General features: G+C 35.0%; 1 protein-coding gene and 1 long non-coding RNA gene across 2 annotated transcripts in view; both read left to right on the top strand.

Moving 5' to 3' along the window:
* Positions 1 to 500: 500 nt before the first annotated feature.
* Positions 501 to 9,336, top strand: LOC125918686 (uncharacterized). Its single transcript, XR_007456554.1, has 3 exons — positions 501 to 625; positions 725 to 817; positions 8,909 to 9,336. It is a non-coding gene; the product is annotated as an uncharacterized LOC125918686 (long non-coding RNA).
* A 2,127-nt stretch (positions 9,337 to 11,463) lies between these two features.
* EPC1 (enhancer of polycomb homolog 1) overlaps positions 11,464 to 18,325 on the top strand; it is a 94,352-nt gene continuing 87,490 nt past the window's right edge. Inside the window, exon 1 of the mRNA XM_049624797.1 lies at positions 11,464 to 11,775. Within this exon, the coding sequence (XP_049480754.1) occupies positions 11,773 to 11,775 (3 nt within the window). The 5' untranslated portion in view covers positions 11,464 to 11,772. The remainder of the gene's footprint in view (positions 11,776 to 18,325) is intronic.

The following is an 18,325-nucleotide window of genomic DNA, read 5'->3' as shown; positions in this document are numbered from 1 at the left end:
AGATAGTTTATGGGATTGTTAGAAATAAATGACAGGCCTATTAATTCCCAATCCCTATGTCTGGAAAGAATTTAATACTATTGTCTTACTCTCATTTTACTTAGTTTTAAGATTATCATCTATTAATAATAAGTGTAACTGTTCTCCCATTAATGATGGCAATATAAAGTCTTCCTTCCAAATAATTTATTTAAGTAAAAATGCCATTACATTAAAGAAACTTTAAATAAATAATAGCAAAGGTGATATGAGGATATGGCAAAAATCGTGAAAATCAAATGACTAAAGTTTGGGAACCATCACTATTTGGGAAACTATTTGGGAAACTATAAAGACTGATGTAGAATGATGGAAGGGCAACTGAAAGTCAAATGTCATTTACTCTGTTCTCTAGATGGTACTTAATGATTCCCGTGCTCCCTTATGACATCAGTTGAGGTCATAATGGCAAGAGACAATCCCAGGCTTTCCGCTTGCCTGACTCCAGCCAATAGCTGACTGGCAATTAGAGAAGCAATCCTATCACACGTTTGGAATAGTCAGAAAATGTGCTGATAGGAGCTAATCAGAGCGACAATCTTCAGGCCCTATAAAAAACATAAAACTGACCCAAGAAAAGAAATAGGTAAGTTGGCCAGTATCAGGGAGCATAGATTTGCATGCTACCTCACCCCTGGGGCACCAGTCTCTGATTTTTTTTTTTTTTTTTTTTGGCCTTTTCTAGAAACTAGATGTGAATCCTGGGCAAGTGTACAACGGTGACAGAAAGAGCACTATGCTCTGGGTAACCCTAAAAGTTTACTAAGGACACTGTAAGGTGGGAACCATCTTTGCTTGGTATTTATGGTATTTCTATTATAGCAAATATTCTTTTTAGCTAAAAAATGATAAACATCTTGTTTAAGTGGCAAGTAGTTGGGATGGAAGTTTTGTTTTTGGCAAAGCCATAAGTGGGGGGACAGGGCTAGGGAGACTGACACAAAGATCTTGCCCTAAACCCTTACAGGGGGACAGAAGTTAGAAGAGGAAGCTCATGCTTTTGTTTAAGAACAATTTATAGGAACAAAAATTATAACAATATTTATTAACTTTAGGAAAATTTTAAAACTTTTATAAGCTTCAATGTCTTCATCTGAAAATAAAGAGAGCAATAACATACCTCATACTAATTATTGTGCAGATTACATGAGATAATGAATATAAATCACCAGGTCACACTAATGCTCCATAAATGTGACTTCTCCACGAAGGCAAAAGAACTGAGGTCAAGATCTGAATCTTACCAGTTATGTAACCATGGGTCAGTTTATTTATTTATGACTCAAAATTTTCCAAAATGTATATGAGGCAGATTATAAAAATTCCAAATAACAAAATAGTATACATAAAATTTCAGAATCAGGGAAAATATAAATTGGAATGGAAAACCAAGTGAAAAGAAAAAATATAACATATATGTTCAGACCAGTAAGTCTTTTCACAAGTACTAATGTGTACTAAAGTATAAAATTAGCTCTGGGCTTCCTAGCAACCCGAAAGAAGATGGGAAAATGTTTGAACAAAATATCCCTTCATTCTCCATGGGGAAGAAAAATATCAAATGCTCATGACAAACGTGTTTTTGAAGCTTTAGTCTCCTCATCTTTAAAATAATAAAAAATATTATCTAGCTTTCAGGTTAGATGTTGAAGACTAAGTGGAATAATGTATATGAAAAAGTACTTTTAAACTTAATGTGCTATATAAATGTTATTTATTATTCCATATACTTTATCTAATAGAGCAGGCTTCTCACACTTTGGGATCTTCTCTTAAGTTACTGAGCTAAATTACTTTTACCATAGGAATATCTAGCATCTCCAGGTACTATTCTAATTATTTACATGTATTCAATTCCTCTTGACAATAATAGTAGCTGATATTTTATTATCCCAAATCAGATGAAGAAATTGGGACACAGAGAGGTTAAGTAACATTCCCAAGATTACTCTGCTAGTATGTGGCAGTGGTAGCATGAATACCCAGGAAATTTGGCCTCTCAATACATGATTTTAACCATACTTGTACACAGTTACAACTAGGTATAAATTCCTTATACTCACAGGGCTTATGTAACTATAAAGAATACCCATCTATAAATTGAATATAAACCAACCAATAAAACCAATAAGTTTTAAATTAAAGGTCTTAATGTGATGTGACAGAAGATAATTGTTTTCCCCATAACTACTGGTAGCGTGAATTTGATGAATTTGGTCAGGTTAAAACCAGGTAGTGCAAGACTACATTACCTCATCACTGTTTTTCATCCAAATTACTGTAAACCATTGTTCATATAGCTTATAGTGATATTATGCCTTTACTTGATATAAACACATCATTTACATATTAAGTCTGCTTTGGTTCTTTTCTCATTAGTTCCCTGATTAAAGTAGAATTGCTTGGTGCTAACTCAATTATAAAAACAGACTAAAATTGCAGAGTAACACTTGGCCGTAGGGAGGTCATTCAGATGATGCACAATATGCTTCTTACTTTTAAATTATTGTTTAAATGAAAATTAAAAATTTTTAAATACTCACGGAGAGCTCAGAGATACCAGTTTGAGAAATCCCACCAGAGACTATTCTTTAAAAAGCAGGTGACCAGATGATCTCTTTGTAATTTGATGTGCAACCCTATCCCACTCTGTTGCCAGAGAGGAAGAACTGAGCACCACCTCCTGCCAGTAAGAGAAGAAAGTCTCTAAGCAATGTCTATACTCCTCCAAGTTTCCACCTCTTTCTATCATGTACCCAGGGCTCCTTGGGGCATCTTGAGGTGGCGAGTCCAGCTAGTCTGAGTCCTATCAGAAAAGAGGGAGACTTTAGGGAGATTTGGCTACAATAAACCTGTTCTGATGGTACCAAGTGCCACATGCTAGCCCTAGTGGCCTCAGACTGACAAGGGGCTCTTTCGGGATTCTTTCAGCAATAGCCAAGTCCCAAGACCATGCTCAACTTGAATTCCAAGCCGAAAGGGTCTCAGTTCTCAATGAACAGTTCAGGCCCAGGGTGAAAGCAGATCCAGAAGCACTGCTTCAGGATCAGTTCAAAATAGATAGGAATTTAGCCTTGTTTCCTATTGTAAGTATTCTTCAAATTATGTTTTGCAAACTTAGGTTTGATGTATTGGTTTCCAAATATGCACAGTGGACACAGCATACTGATGTGAAGATACAAATAGTTTTAAGATGTCTGTTACTGAGGATTGCATATTAAAGACTTCTTTGAGGACAGCAAAAATGTTGCAATAATCTCTACAGAGAAGCAAAGACAAGAGTCCAGCATGCCAGTGTCTGGCTTAAAATTACCATGAAATAAAGAGCCAATAGCACGGATCTTTACTAGCAGTTCTGAGAATGAAGCCTGGACCCTAAAATAGAGTGACTAACTCAATCTCATGATGACTGAAACCTGATCTTGGCCTCATCAACATTTTACACTAACTCCTGGATAAGCAATCGCTTTAAAGAACCCCCAGTAAGGATAAATAACACCCATCTGGCATTTTCTTTTGCTAGGTGAAAAATGATAAGAGGTAAATGATAAATGATAGTAAGTCTGAAAATAAGGAAGGTCGTATCAACAACTTATCATATATAGAATAAGGTAGCAAACAGTTGGCTGCCACCAGGGCTGTAGGCTTATTTATAAAAAGTTGATCTAAAATGACCATATTTTCTGATTTTCCCTGTATAATCCAGGCTGTTGTACCAGTACAGTTACTAATAGCGCCATTTTCACTCTTGAAAATTTCTCAATTTTACTACAAATTATCTAGTCACCCTAGTCACCCTATCTATGACACCATCCCATGTTATTTTATACTCCGCCTCCCCTTCTGATCCTCTTCTCCCTCATCCCCTAGGAATCCCTTATCATCGTCTTTACTCATTGACCATCTTTCCCTGTTTTCCAAGTGTTTCATGCTCCAAAGTTACCCCTCTATTCAGTATTCACTCCCATGTAACCCAAATTCATTCAACTCAAATGATCCTGGGAAATGATTAGAAAGCAAGCAATGTGGTTATTACATGGAAAGGAGTTTGTGCTATCTGTGATTTTACAAATAATTTAGAACTATAGAATGGGGGGACAGTTTTCTAATGCCTCTTGAAAATCTCTGCCACTTGTCAAAGTAGGGTGCAATTGTGTTAATTATGTAATCACTTCTGTCTGAGTTATTTTTGTGACTGCTATTATATATACACTTGTTCAGTTATATAATAGGGATCGCTGACTTGGCACCCTTTATTCTGAAAGTTTGCCAACACAAAAAGAAGTACAAGGAAAGACATTAGAAAGAGATCCAAAGAACCAGGATTATATTCTTTATTACACATTTCCATATTTTCCAAGTGGCTTGAATTAAGTTTATATTACTTTTCACCATCTGGAAGGAAAAATGAATATAATAGAGGAGAATAATATGTAAGAAAAGAGTAAAGATCACTTAGGCCACTACTTATTCTTATCAACAAGAAAATATGAAAGCTAGCTTTGACATTGGGTAATTGTCAGCTGGTTACAAACACATGTGTTTATATCACATATAAAATAAAGCTTCTTTCAGTGGTCAAAAAGTTAAAGTGAATCATCACACCAGCAATTCAGCTTTGCAAGAACTGCCTCTCTTTTATTAGTTACCCTTAACTGGCAAGATAAAGCCCCGCCCCCCCCCCCCCCCCCCCCCCCCCCCCCCATTGCTTCCCACTGTATGCCATAGCAAGGTGTTAACCAAGACGGACAGGAATAAGTCTTGTAAAAGCACATTTTTAAGGGGTGCTATTTCTTTGCACCACCTACTTTGAGCACCAGAATTTTTACTGCAATTGTCAGTTGAGGGCTATTCAAATTCCCAAATTCTAACTTATAACAATGCCTAAAGTGTTCTTTTAATGCAGAACAAATTCATTACAAATAACTGACCTAAATATTAAAATACAGTAACCACCTATGCAGATTCCTTCATTAAAATCAACCCCCATTCCCCCCACCCTAAGGAATTATAAGAAGCCTTAGCTAGATTTAGCTAGATATAGCTAGGGAAATTATTTACAATTTGATCCTGTTAAACTCTTCTTCCTTTGTCATCCCAGGCCTGAATTATTTACTGACGTTTTCTTCCCAATAATAATTCATGTTCTATAACAGTAAATGATCTTTCTTGTATGGAAGCTTTAATGATTTCTCACAGAAAATTTTCATCTCTTTTTCTATAATTATTCAATCTCATACTTTAAGCAAGAGTCTTTACCAAACGTGCTTCTGTTGCTGTGGTTATTCCAATTCCTCTTTGACCTCAAATCTACACAGGGGTTAAATTTTAAACAGGATAGTCTCTGTCAGTATACGATTTTTTTCATCACCAATTTGCAGGTGGGAGTGGTGGGGGTCATGGAGGGAAATATGTTCTATTTTTTTTAATAGCACAAAGAATAAGTTTCATATTGAATACTAGAAGAAAAATTCCTCTTTGTCATATTTTTACTATGATACTTCCCATAGCATACTACAATACAAGAAAACTCCAAGCTAGGGTCTAGGTTTACTGTTTTAACTATTTCGTGTCCACAGGTCCATAACAGGTCAGTTACCACAGAGTCTTGAATTCTGATAAGCCATAGAGGAATGAGACATTTGAGTAACAGCTGAGGTCACCCAAGATTTAGGGTTCAGAGGATGAAAATGGCTGCTGCTGGTGGAGGCATGCATATAGCTGTCAAGAATATAAGAAAAAGAATGTTGAGAGAGTGAATAGTGTTGGAATATGCAGTTCTAGAATACTTGCCAGCAACATGATTAAAGGAAAACATAAATATAGGAGAACCATTTTTTAATAAGAGAAATGAGTAGTTGTCTTAGGCACTTAGAACAGAGGTTATTGAATATTTTTTAAAGAATTATATCTTTCATCTTGTTCCTCACCATGTCTATTGCAAATTATCAGATCCCATCACTCTGTAATAATTAAAATAGCTTTCTTTTATTAAGAAATAACATGCATACAATATAATAGATTTAATGTACTAATCAAAGTATAGCTCAAGAATTTTTGCATATAAGTGTACACATATGACATACATATATACATACAAATATGCATATCTTATATCTATGTAACCAAATGTAACCAAAACCCAGATTATAAAGTCCCCTTCTCAGCCTAGAATTATACAGCAATTAAAAAGTAACTGATTTTAACAGAGAAAATAATTTGAAGATAACTCACACTGATTGTACTAGAAAATGCATTAGTTATGAAGAAGAGACCCCATAAAACAGTGCTTTTAGACAAATTAGTGGTTTTCTATTTCCCTTATGTGAAAAAAGAAAATCCAGATGGAATGAAGGCTCCACAGAACCTAATGTTCTTCCTTCTATGCAGCTACCCCTAGCCATGAGCCATCCTCTTGGCTGTCACAGAGCTCCTGACTCCACCTAGGTGTGGTGACCACATTCCAAGCAGGAAGAAAGGTGAAGGTGAAGAGCAAAGGGCCCTGCCTGCTGAGTCAGGCCCCTATCAATGTTTTCTCAGAAACTCCACCAAATCACTTCTGCCTAAATCTCACTGTTTAAAACTGTGTGGCAAATAGTTTGGGGGGTAGCAAACCCAAAACAAAATTTGAATCTTTCTTTCTTTATTAGTAAGAAAGAAAGAGGGGCTGGATACTGGCTAGCCAACAGTCCCAGCCACACCAATGGTCACAAACTCCTCCCATGAATGACCTTTCTTGAAAATGCCACTGTGCTTAGATACATGCAATCTAAAATCATCCCACAATGGGTAATGAGTTCTGAAGTAAAACTCCTATAATCTCTGCCACAGATATAAAATTAAAACATTTGGAAAAGACTGGTGAGGTACTGCTTCAAAATATGTTTCCTAGAAAAGAATCATAACATTTCACTATTCTTAAGAAGGAAAATACAGGAAAAATATTAAAGGGTAAAATTAAAAGAATTTGTTTAAGACCACACAAATAACTAAAGAAATTTGATAACATGGTGCACATTAATTCATTATGGTCCACAAATGGAAGTTTGGCCATTTCCAAATTGTAACTCTTTTCATGAGCATTTGGATTATGAGCTTTGATTTAAACTAAGAATGATTTTTTTTTTAAGAAACTGAATGGACTAGCATCTTCAGATGCACAGTCTCTTAACCACAATTATGAATTCCCAAAATTTGAAAACTAAAAACTTTTTTGCAAGTTGCAGTATCTGTTTGGTGACAAAAGCTGACTTGACTTATATGGGGCTACTTATAGTCTTTATTTACCCCCATTTAGTGTGATTGGTCATATATTTTATTATTATATTTGGTTATGGAATGCTGCATCATATTACTGCTTTAAAATTATGGTAGTTCCCTCTCATCCATGGGCGATACATTCCAAGACCCGTAAGGGATGCCCAAAACCTCAAACAGTACCAAACCCTATGTATACTGTTTTTTTCCTACACATAAATACCTTTGATAAAATCTAATTTGTAATTTAGGTACAGTAAGAGATTGACAATAACTAATAGTAAAATTATAACAATATACTATAATAAAAGTTATGCGAATTTTGTGTCTCTCTCAAAACATCTTACTCTACTGTACTCACCCTTCTTGTTGTGGTGATGTGAGCTGATAAAATGCTACATCATGAGATGAAGTGAGGGGCATGATGCCGGCATTGTGACAGAGCATCAGCCAACTATTGACCTTCTTACAACTCGTCAGGAGGAGGATCATCTGGTTCCTGTGGAGGGTTGGCCATGGGTAACTGAAACTGCAAAAAGCAAAACTGTGGATAAGGGGGACTACTATGGTTTAAAACTCTGAATTCCAAACCATGTTTTCCTTCACCTCACAGTTTTAAGAGGTAAAGGTCTTAAAAACTGCATTACCTAATTGGTTCACAATTTGATTTGTTTAGAGATTCCTATTACTATCAAAGCTCATTCGAGGAATTACACATCATTGCTTTTAAATATTTTCTAAGTCTTGGAATCTAAGAAGTCGAACACATTTATTTCTACCCAAGTGTACATAGCATTTTGGTTCAGTAACAAACAGTAAATTCAAAAAGGATAACTTTTTATTACTATTGTATTAGTTAAATTCTAGCTTTATAATAATGCTTTGGCTCATTTGTTTAATGTTTATTTATTTTTGAGAGAGAGACAGAGACAGAGTGTAAGCAGGGAAGGGGCAGAGAGAGAGGGAGACACAGAATCTGAAGTAGGCTCCAGGCTCTGAGCTGTCAGCACAGAGCCCAGCGTGGGGTTGAACCATGAGACCATGATCTGAGCTGAAGTCTGACACTTAACCAACTGAGCCACCCAGGCACCCCTAGCTCATTTGTTAAAAAAAAAAAAAAAAAAAAAATGTGTTAATTGAGCTTTGTGCAACTGATAAGAAATATAAGGTTTTTTGAATAAACATATACCAAAATCAAACTTGAAAAGAAGCAGAAAATGAGGCAAATGGTTGCCTGAATTCTTCCTTTTCATTTTACTGGTAATATGTATGATCTTAGATATTTGTTTCTTATTCATATGTATTTATGAACTGAGTCATGGTCAATGGCTATAGTGATGCAGGCAAAATGTAGATTTTTAAAATATAATACCAAAACACTGTGATGCAGCTGTGTAAATTCACAATTTGCATGGACTTTAGGTTTTTTCCTCCACTTCACCACAGCTTCTCTGGATCTCATCGTCACTAAAACTTCCAAAATCTCAAATTCCAACCTTCTACTCTCTGGATATAATTCACTTAGATATGGAACTCCTTTCTGTAGCTTACAAACCTCTGCAGAGACTAATTTCTGACCTCATCTGATGTCATTTTCCCTTTCTCTCAATAGGCTGCACAGACATTGGCCTCATTTTACTTCCTGGAATACTTCAAGCTCCATTCTGCCTCAGGGCATTAGCACATGTTGTAACCTCCTTCTGGTCTGCTATTTCTCATGTATTTTTCAAGTTTGGCTCCTTCTCATCCTTTAAGTCTAGTTTCAATGTCACCTTCTTAGAAACAATTTCTTTTAACACCTTATCTGTGTGTTTCCCTCCCTGCTACTAAGACTGCACTCTATGTCTTTAATAGCACTTACAATTTACAATTACATATTTATTTGCTTGCTTTCTTCTGTCTCCCCACTAGACTATGAACTCTTTGAAGGAGATGGTAAACTGTCTCTTGTTCATTAATATATATGTAGCACCAAGCATCACATCTGGCACATTCCAAGCTCTGAAGAACTATTTGAATAAACAACATGAGAATTATTTATCCTATGTCTTTCAGTAATTTTTTCTAAACATCTCACTCTACATTTTACCTTTGCCCAAGCAAAAGATGTCCAAATCTTGTGTATCATGAATGTTGGCTCAAAAACTCTGAAGAAAATTCTCCCATAAGAAAATATATAATTAGAAATATTAGAAGATTCTAATTTATAGATAATAAAGTATATACACACATGCACATCTACATATGTATATATGAATGTACATATATAATTATATATGTGGATGTGTGTGCATATAAAGGAGTGGTGGAAAGAATGGGAGAGAAAAGAACTAGACTAGGATCGTGGAGAGACAAAAGGACACAGTGAATGGCCTCTAGAAAATTGTTTCTATTGGAAAGAAAAGTGCTTAAAAATTACTCAAGAATGTTAGTCTACTGTGTTCATTAGATAGCTTTTTAAGGATGTTTTCCTGACTATAATCAAATAAATATCACAGAATTTTACTGTCATCAGGTCACTATTGATGAGATTACAAAATAATCTCTTTACCGCAGTCGTTCATTAAATATATTTGCATCCAAGTCTTTCGTCATCTACTCCAGTTGAAGGAGAGCAGGGACAATAGACATAGCCCAGAGAAGGGATCTAGTTAGGTTCTATCTAAATTGGCCTAGGACCCATGACTGTAGGTGTCTGTCTGGCAAAAGCAAATGAATGCATGGTAAGCCGTACCTCCTGGTTTACCGTGGACAGTCCCTGTTTATTCCAATCATCATATAGTTAATAATATGTCCCCTTTCACTCTCAAGTGTCCTGATTAAAATGATGAATTATATAGTCACCTTAGCTATCGCTCCTTAAGAATGTTACCTATTAAATGCCAGGCAGGGAAAGGGATGCCAGACCAACAGGTATGTGCACAGGGGGAAAGGGATCCTGAAGAACTAAGCAATTCCTCACCCCTTTTCTTCATCCAGTTCCTTTAAACATTGCTCTATCCTTGGCTCATTAGAAGTTTAGCTGGAGAAGAATTTTGAATGTGTTCAATTAACAAATATGCAGTATTAGACACATTTCGATATTTGCTGGCTTTTTGACTTTACATTTACAATCATCATGTTGCATTCATTTTGTATTAATTTTTTTTTAAGTCTCAGACTTCATTTTTATTTAAAAGCCCAATTGGAACCACCAAATACCTGACTCAGCTCACAACTAGAGACAGAGCATCAAATTTCCCAGCCCACTTAATTTGAAAGCTTGCCAAGATAGGTGAAAGACCTTATAAATATGTAAAGCAGGAAGTTCAAATTACAGTCAAGTAAATCTCTAGTGATTGATGTTCTTTTCAAAACAATTAAAAAAAAAACTCATAAAAGCAGCACATTTCTAAGACCCCCTTACCAGAGGTTTCACCAGAGTTCAGACTGGACAATGTACTTTTAGTACTCTATTTATTTTGGATTTTTACCACTTCCTGGAGGCCGGGAGGAGGCACAGTGGGAGGATCCAAAAAAACTCAGTACCACAGCCATTTTGTTTGTAAGGCAGAGTGGTAGAATTCTGTCAGCCAGTAAAGGTTTTTGAAACAGAATTTTTAAGGAGGAAAAAAAAAAAGTATGTCTATTGTTTTAAATTTAACCACTAAAATCGTTTTATTTTTATTCTTTGCACAAATGGTAGTTATTGCAGCTAACGAGTTCTATTTTTACAAGGAATTAAATCTCTCTGAGCTACAGGAGTCGTGAATTTTGTTCAAGGAGGACTGCCTTCTTTAGGTACCTATGATGTGAAATCAACAATGTTTTGATGGAAATAGTTTTTTTTTTTTAATGGCCATATTTGTATCCAAATTACATATCCACGTTTGCGAAGTGATCAACGATTTGCTTAAGAAATGCATTATATTCCGTTAAAACCCCCATACAGGAAATAAGAGGGTTCCTTAAGACGTTAAAAGGGCATTTTCCTGAGCTTACAGGCAGTCGTGGGTGCTATTGTTTTGCAGTGTCACTTAATAGCGAGCTTAGACTTTTGTCGTTTGGGTGGCTGTGCTTTTAAAAGCCCAGTGTAAAATGGCACACACACTGCATTTTTTTCCGAGCTGCAGGAGGCGGGGGGAGCGGGGGATAGTGCAGACTGTAGGGACACTGCCCTCCTAACCAATCAGAGCACGCCTGCTTGCCATCGCAAAGTTGTTAACCCCAGAGTCTTCTGGCTGCCGCTGCCTCCTCTGCTTTTAATCTTCCGTGGATATTTCTCCGATTTTTTCCAAACGCCCACAGATCCTGGGGGAAGCCACCCTATTCAGCCACTGATCATGGAAGAAAGTATTACTTTTTATTTACCAAATATTTTAAAGATGTTTGAAGATCCATATGCTGCCTGGAGGCTGTTGTTTCTAGGGACACAAGTATCCAGCCTATATTGTTACAATTATTTTTCAAGAACTGGCTTCTTCTTTGCCTACACTAATGGTAAGTTTGTATTTTTTAACATTTATTTCATTAAATCTTTGAATGAGCCACCAGATAAAGAGGATTTTCATTGTGTTTCTTCTAACAAAACCAATCTTTGTATTTTTCTTTAGCTTTGATCTCTGCATATTCCACCTAATCTTGTCTGGTTAATTTTTACCAAAAGAAAGAAAGATAGTTTTTTTGTTTTCATTATTAAAGCTAAATGTTTATAATATAAATTATACTTTAATTACTGTGAACTACAGGAGAACTCAGCTATTTCAAGATGGACTTGTTTTGTGCCAGCAATGTTGGTAATGCCAAATATGTGCATATCCCCTTTATAAAAATTATGTATTACCTAATTTGTCCAGGACTAAATTATCAGCAGGCAAACTATGGATGTAGTTTTTGTTTCTTTCTTTCTTTCTTTCTTTCTTTTTTTTTTAACTGGCCTATTGTGGTTTTCTTGATGGATTACTTGGATACAAACTACCGAAAAGCTGCCCTTGGTATAATGAAGGTGGAGATTGACATAACCGGGTTTATATTAAGTTATGGCTGTTACTAAATAGTGGGTCTTTTATTTGCTGATCAGATCTAAACTTGTATTCCATAATATTAATTCTTTGAGGCTCTTCATTAGATAATCTTTGTAGATCTAGCTTGTTTTTCTCCACAAATGTATCTTTGGGAGACATTTTGTAATTTTTGGCATTTTTCTAATTTTTTTTCTTTTTGCACACGGTGGGAGATCTTTTTTGTTTTGCATTGATCTGTGTTGGTGGCGCTGTCGTGCTCCTCAACAATTTATGTCAGTTTCACTAAAAGAAAAAAGGAGGAAAAAAAAAGAGGTGGGGCAAGATTTGATCTATTATCTTATCCCTTTATTTCCTTAAAGAAAGTTCAATTTGGTCAGAGGAATTATTCAGTTGTATGATTGAAATGTTTTTGTTTTTTTTTGTGCACTGTGAACTGTGGGTGAGAGCAGACATGTCGTCACAACCAGTCCAGGGAGCATCAGAGACAAGCATGCAGTTTGCAGTTGTGTTTTATCTGATCTGATTATCTCTAGATCAGAATTTTTCAGTAATAAGCTGTTGGTTTACCCTCCCTTTCCCCGGTAACATTTTGCATTTTCTTTATATCACAATACCATACGTATTCATGTTTTTTCAATGTAACAAAACATTTGAGTTTTAGTTCACTCAATGTTGTAAAAGTTTAATTTCGTTTTGAACCTAGAGATTTCTTAAATAACTATTCTAAGTTTCTCCTAGGAATTTTCTACTAGTTTGACGTACAATAATGCCTACATTATTATTTTGAAATGATACTTCAATTAGATTTATGTATATTCTTGTTTTGAAAAAAGCAAATATTTTGGAATAACATAATTTTTTGAGAATATATACACAACTGCTTCTAACTTTAAAAATACTGGTATTCACGTATCTAAATGTAGGTAAATGTTTTTCATCTTTGTTCTTATTGAGAATTATCTGATTAGAGAATATGGGGTTTAGGCCCAAAGCCTCCCAAGAACAAAATGTATACTATGATATGACATAGGTTATACCCGTCTCTGTGGACATTTTAGTTGTTTATGAAGAGTGTAAGTATGTCCTTCATTTACAAAGAAAGTGGGAGGGATCAATAATTGTACCTAAAAACATAATATTTTGCCAAATAAAGTAAAAACAACTGAAATATTACCCTAGACTACCTTATCATATGATTGAATAATTTCTTGAGAGAGTGAAAATTTCTGGACATATTGTCTTTATTCACTTTGAAATATGTAAATGCTCATTTCACTGATCATTTAAAATTCTGAAGTAAAAACATGTGTGAAAATGACTAGGAATAGTATTTCTGATTTTTGTGTCCCTATAATTCACCTGTATAGGACTCTTTCCTTCAACTTCACAAATAATTATGTATTATGTCTATATTTTGCTTATACAATGCTACAAAAATTTGAAACTGTCCACTGTCACATTTTATTTCTTTATAAAATGTAAATGCCCCCAGCAAGACTAGTTTTGACATTATAGATTATTTATAGAATGAAATACTGCAGGTGTAAATATATTATCTAACCCTCTGGTTATTCTGGAGAGTTTAGTTCTCTGAAGTTGACCTACTGAATAAAATAGACTTCCCAATATGTTTGTTGCTAAAATATTCTGTTATTCAGCTGGTGATATATTTTATTTTAATTTGTAAAAACTAAAAAGGTTTATATATTGTAGCCCCCCTTTTAAAAACAAACTGATGCTATGAAGTCCATATGTAGCTATGCAATGCTCTTTGTTCTCCTATATCATTGACTATTACATCATTGATTATGAAGTAACCATTATAGTTAAATTTTCACTTTTTAAAATCAACCATATTATATTTATATTAAAGATATTCTTTTATGTATGACTCTTCTATCACTATGTAGGTAAGGAGGTTTAAATCTAGGAGGCAAAAACAATTTATTATTTTATATTATTCTCCATTTTTAAATCCACCTTGTACCTCATTTTAGCTCTGGATTCTATGGACATTAATTCTTTTTTTAATTGACAACATTTTTGTGGGCATTTAGTTCATGAGTTTGGTGTGATTTAGATTAGAATTGTTATAAACTATAATGTTTCTCTCATGAAAAAAAATCTTTATTTATTAAATGAAGTCTAGAGAGAACTCAGTTTTCCATAGTAACAGTTGCCAGATCACGAGCAATGAGAAAATAATTTTTTTAATCCTGAAATGTCATTTTAGTTAATAATTATACATTTATTTCTTTTTTGCATACCATTTTATCAGAGATAGGAGGAAATAACAAAATTGACTATATTAAAATGGCATATCATATTTTTTACCCTGCTCATCCCTCTCATGGAGGGGAGGGGTCAATGAGTAGTGAAATAGCCAAAAACAGGTTGCAGAAAAAAATGAATAAATGATGCCAAAGACACGGAGAATCTGTAAATCAGATTCTAAACAATAAACCTCAGAAAAATGAACTTGAAATTATGGAGTTCAGTCAATAACAGAAATAATCTGAAAATTTTATTAAGACTTAATGTAATGAACCAACACAATGTCCCAATTTATTAACTCGTATTCATTAGTATTGCTAAAGTTTGAGGAAATTTTCAGGTTAGCCATACCTATTAGGAAAAATGAAATAACAAAAGGAAGAGATATTAAGACAACCTAACATAAAATGCTAAAAATATTAGCCAAAACCAATCTAATATTCCTTGGAATGAACTTCTGGAGAAGAAGGAAATATAGCTAAAAATTTAGCTCTTAGAAAACCAAATTCAATACAGGCCTGAAATCACATATTTCCAACTCCACCTACTTCTTGTGCATATTGACCTCTGCTGTTTCTTGGACATATCATTACTTTCCATAAGACCATACAGATTCACTACAGTCCTCAGCATTTTTGTGCAAGGAAAGAGAGGGGGAAAGTAACAGACAAAATGGGTATTTGTGGTATAACTTTTTTTTATCTCTCCAAAAAGATTCTTAAATGGAGAGTCTAAAGAGAAAGTAAAACAAAGAAATTATTTGTTTATGAAAAAGATGAAAGGGTTGTACTTTATACATGATTTGTTCAACATTTTTAAATTTTATTTTATTTTTAATGTTTATTTTTGAGAGAGAAAGAGCTCGAGCTTGTGGGGGAGGGGCAGAGAGAGAGAAGGAGACACAGAATCCCAAGCAAGCTCCAGGCTCTGAGCTGTCAGCACAGAGCCTGACTCAGGGCTTGAACTCATGAACTGTGCGACCATGACCTGAACTGAAGTCAGACACTTAACTGACTGAGCCACCCAGGCACCCCAATTTGTTCAACATTTATTTTTATTTGGGGATTTATTTGTTCTAGATTTTCCTACATATTATGTGCCAGTGTGCTAAGATGCTGGGTATAATATTAAGAAGAGGCATGCATCCCTGCTCTCATGGAGTTTATAGTCCAAGCAGGTTCAAAGTTCTAATCTAAGGTGTTAGATATTGGTAGGGTGGGAGAGGTACCATTTGGGAATAAAGGCCAAATAAGATTTCTGGAGTAAAAAAAAATTGTGTTTAATTTAAATATGTTCTTATGGGGATTTAACAAGTGTCCTTCTATTGAAGAATCATTATTTGGGCACCAAATATTCACACATTGAGGGGAAAATAGCCCTTAGATTTTAGATACAGCCCAAATAGATGCTATATAAATAGACAGTTAACTAATCCAAATTTCTCTTGCAAAGTGAGAAATAAAACACAAAGTTATTGGGGCACCTGGGTGGCTCAGTTGGTTAAGCGTCTGACTCCGGCTCAGGTCATGATCTCGCGGTTCGTGAGTTCAAGCCCCGCATCGGGCTCTGTGCTGACAGCTCAGAGCCTGGAGCCTGTTTCAGATTCTGTGTCTCCCTCTCTCTCTCTGACCCTCCCCCATTCATGCTCTGTCTCTCTCTGTCTCAAAAATAAATAAACATTAAAAAAAATTTTTTTTAAAAAACATAAACTTATTTTCTTGAAAAGAGAGATGGAGAAGATCACTCTGGTAGTACTAATTTGGGGTGTGTCCTTGTGAGGTCCATTTAACGAAAACTTTTAAATGTGGTAGAGCCCGATTTTGTACATTTTGTACATTTTATTCACATTGTCATGAAATAAATGTCTGAATTTAATATAAACTGTGAAATGAAGCAGGGAAATACAATTGCAGTGTTAACGGATTATATCAAAATTAAAATATTTATTTTTATTTTAAAATCTGTAATAGTTTTAGTGGTATATATAACAGAAACTTTTTAAATAAAAACAAATATTTTAATCTACAAAAGTAACATAATTACACATTTGGCTAATAGTTAATTAGTTAAGCACATCAGATATGGAGCAGGAAATTAAGACCACTGTTATGGGGCACCTGGGTGGCTCAGTCGGTTAAGCACCTGTCTCTTGACTTCGGCTCAGATCATGATCTTGTGGTTTTTGAGACTGAGCCCCACATGGGGCTCTGCAGTGACAGTGAGGAGCCTACTTGGGATTCTCTCCCTCTCTCTCTCTGCTTCTCCTCCTCTCTCTCTCTCAAAATAATTAAATAAAATGTAAAAAAAAAAAGTTGTTTAGAAAAAGACTGTTGTTATATGCAGATGATATTGAGCAGAAGGCTCTTCATTAAGGATTCTCTATATATGGTTTAAGATGACCTCAAGAATAAAGTAATAAAATTATTTTGCTATAGAGCCAATTAATCCACACTAGCTAGATGTATTATGCCATTTAGTTTGCTTTTGTACTAACATAGAACCTTACTGACAGCGGCATAAAAAATATGGACATTTATTATTTCAACTAAATCATTAACAGGAAGCAAGCCTGTTCTAGGTTTGGTTCAATGGCTTAACAATGTTACCAAGCTCCTTAGCAGTTTACATTTTTTTATATTGCCACAATGTCAGCAATGTCTTTCTTCATAGGCACATTATGACTGCTGCAGCTCCAAGCATCATAGCCTGATATTACAATTTCCAAAGGGAAGAGAGTTTCTCTTAATGCATCTTTTTATAAGGGAAGAAATTCTTTCCCAGAGGCTCATAGCACCATGTTTCTTACAGCTCATTGACTAGGTTTGTAGGATGTGTTCATACCTTACCCAGGCATGATAAAGAGATGAAATTTCTCATGATTGGTTTGGCTAGGCAAGAGCTCTTAGAAGGATGAATACCTTCTCAGTATCCAGTGCTCAATATGGTTAGCTTCTATTTGCTTTGTATCAATTTTAACTGCTTTGTGTGAACTTCTTGAATGATAAAACTTAAATATCTGTTTTCACAGAGACCAGACTGGGCACAAAGGCAGCTAATTAAAACACACACACGCACACACACACACTGAAAACAAACATTTAATCAGAGCCTACTTTGCTCCAGCTTCTATCTAAATTCTACTTTTTTGTTATATCCTTAAATTCTCACACAAACTTTGGAAATAGGACAATTGTTATACCCATTTTCCAGAAGAAGAACCTGAGGCTTAGAGATTTGGCTCAGGTTACCTAGTAAATGAAAAAGCTGGAGTTTGAACCTGGGAAGTTTGAAATCAGAGGCTGTGTACTTACCTATTCTTCTATACTATCACATTAGACATTTGTAAAATTTATGTTATGTAAATGGACATCTTTTAAAAGCACTATATGATGTCACTGTTTAAATAAATCTAGTAACATTTTCGTTAAAACAGTAATTGGCCACCTAACTTACCAGCTGTGTATATATCTGATTTTTGTACGTTGAGTTTGCTGAAGGCACACTTGTACCACATCTTGTCTCTTCAGGAATATCTCATGAAATTCTGTCAGAAGTTGGGTTTTTATAGGGAAGAAAAAGATCAAAGCCTAGAGATTCCGTGAGGCTTAGTTGCAGTGAGTAAATACATCATTCATAGCAGTATGTCCCAATACAATTTTGGCATCTATTTCACAACTTCCAAGTTCAGTTTTATGTACAGAATGTTTCAGTCTTAGCCACATTGGGGATGTATGGAAGTTTACCCCCTGGGA

The sequence above is a fragment of the Panthera uncia genome, chromosome B4, assembly GCF_023721935.1.
Source record: "Panthera uncia isolate 11264 chromosome B4, Puncia_PCG_1.0, whole genome shotgun sequence".
NCBI classification, from domain to species: domain Eukaryota; kingdom Metazoa; phylum Chordata; class Mammalia; order Carnivora; family Felidae; genus Panthera; species Panthera uncia.
The sequence above is the reverse complement of the archived record's forward strand: the minus strand, read 5'-3'. Positions and strand labels throughout refer to the sequence as shown.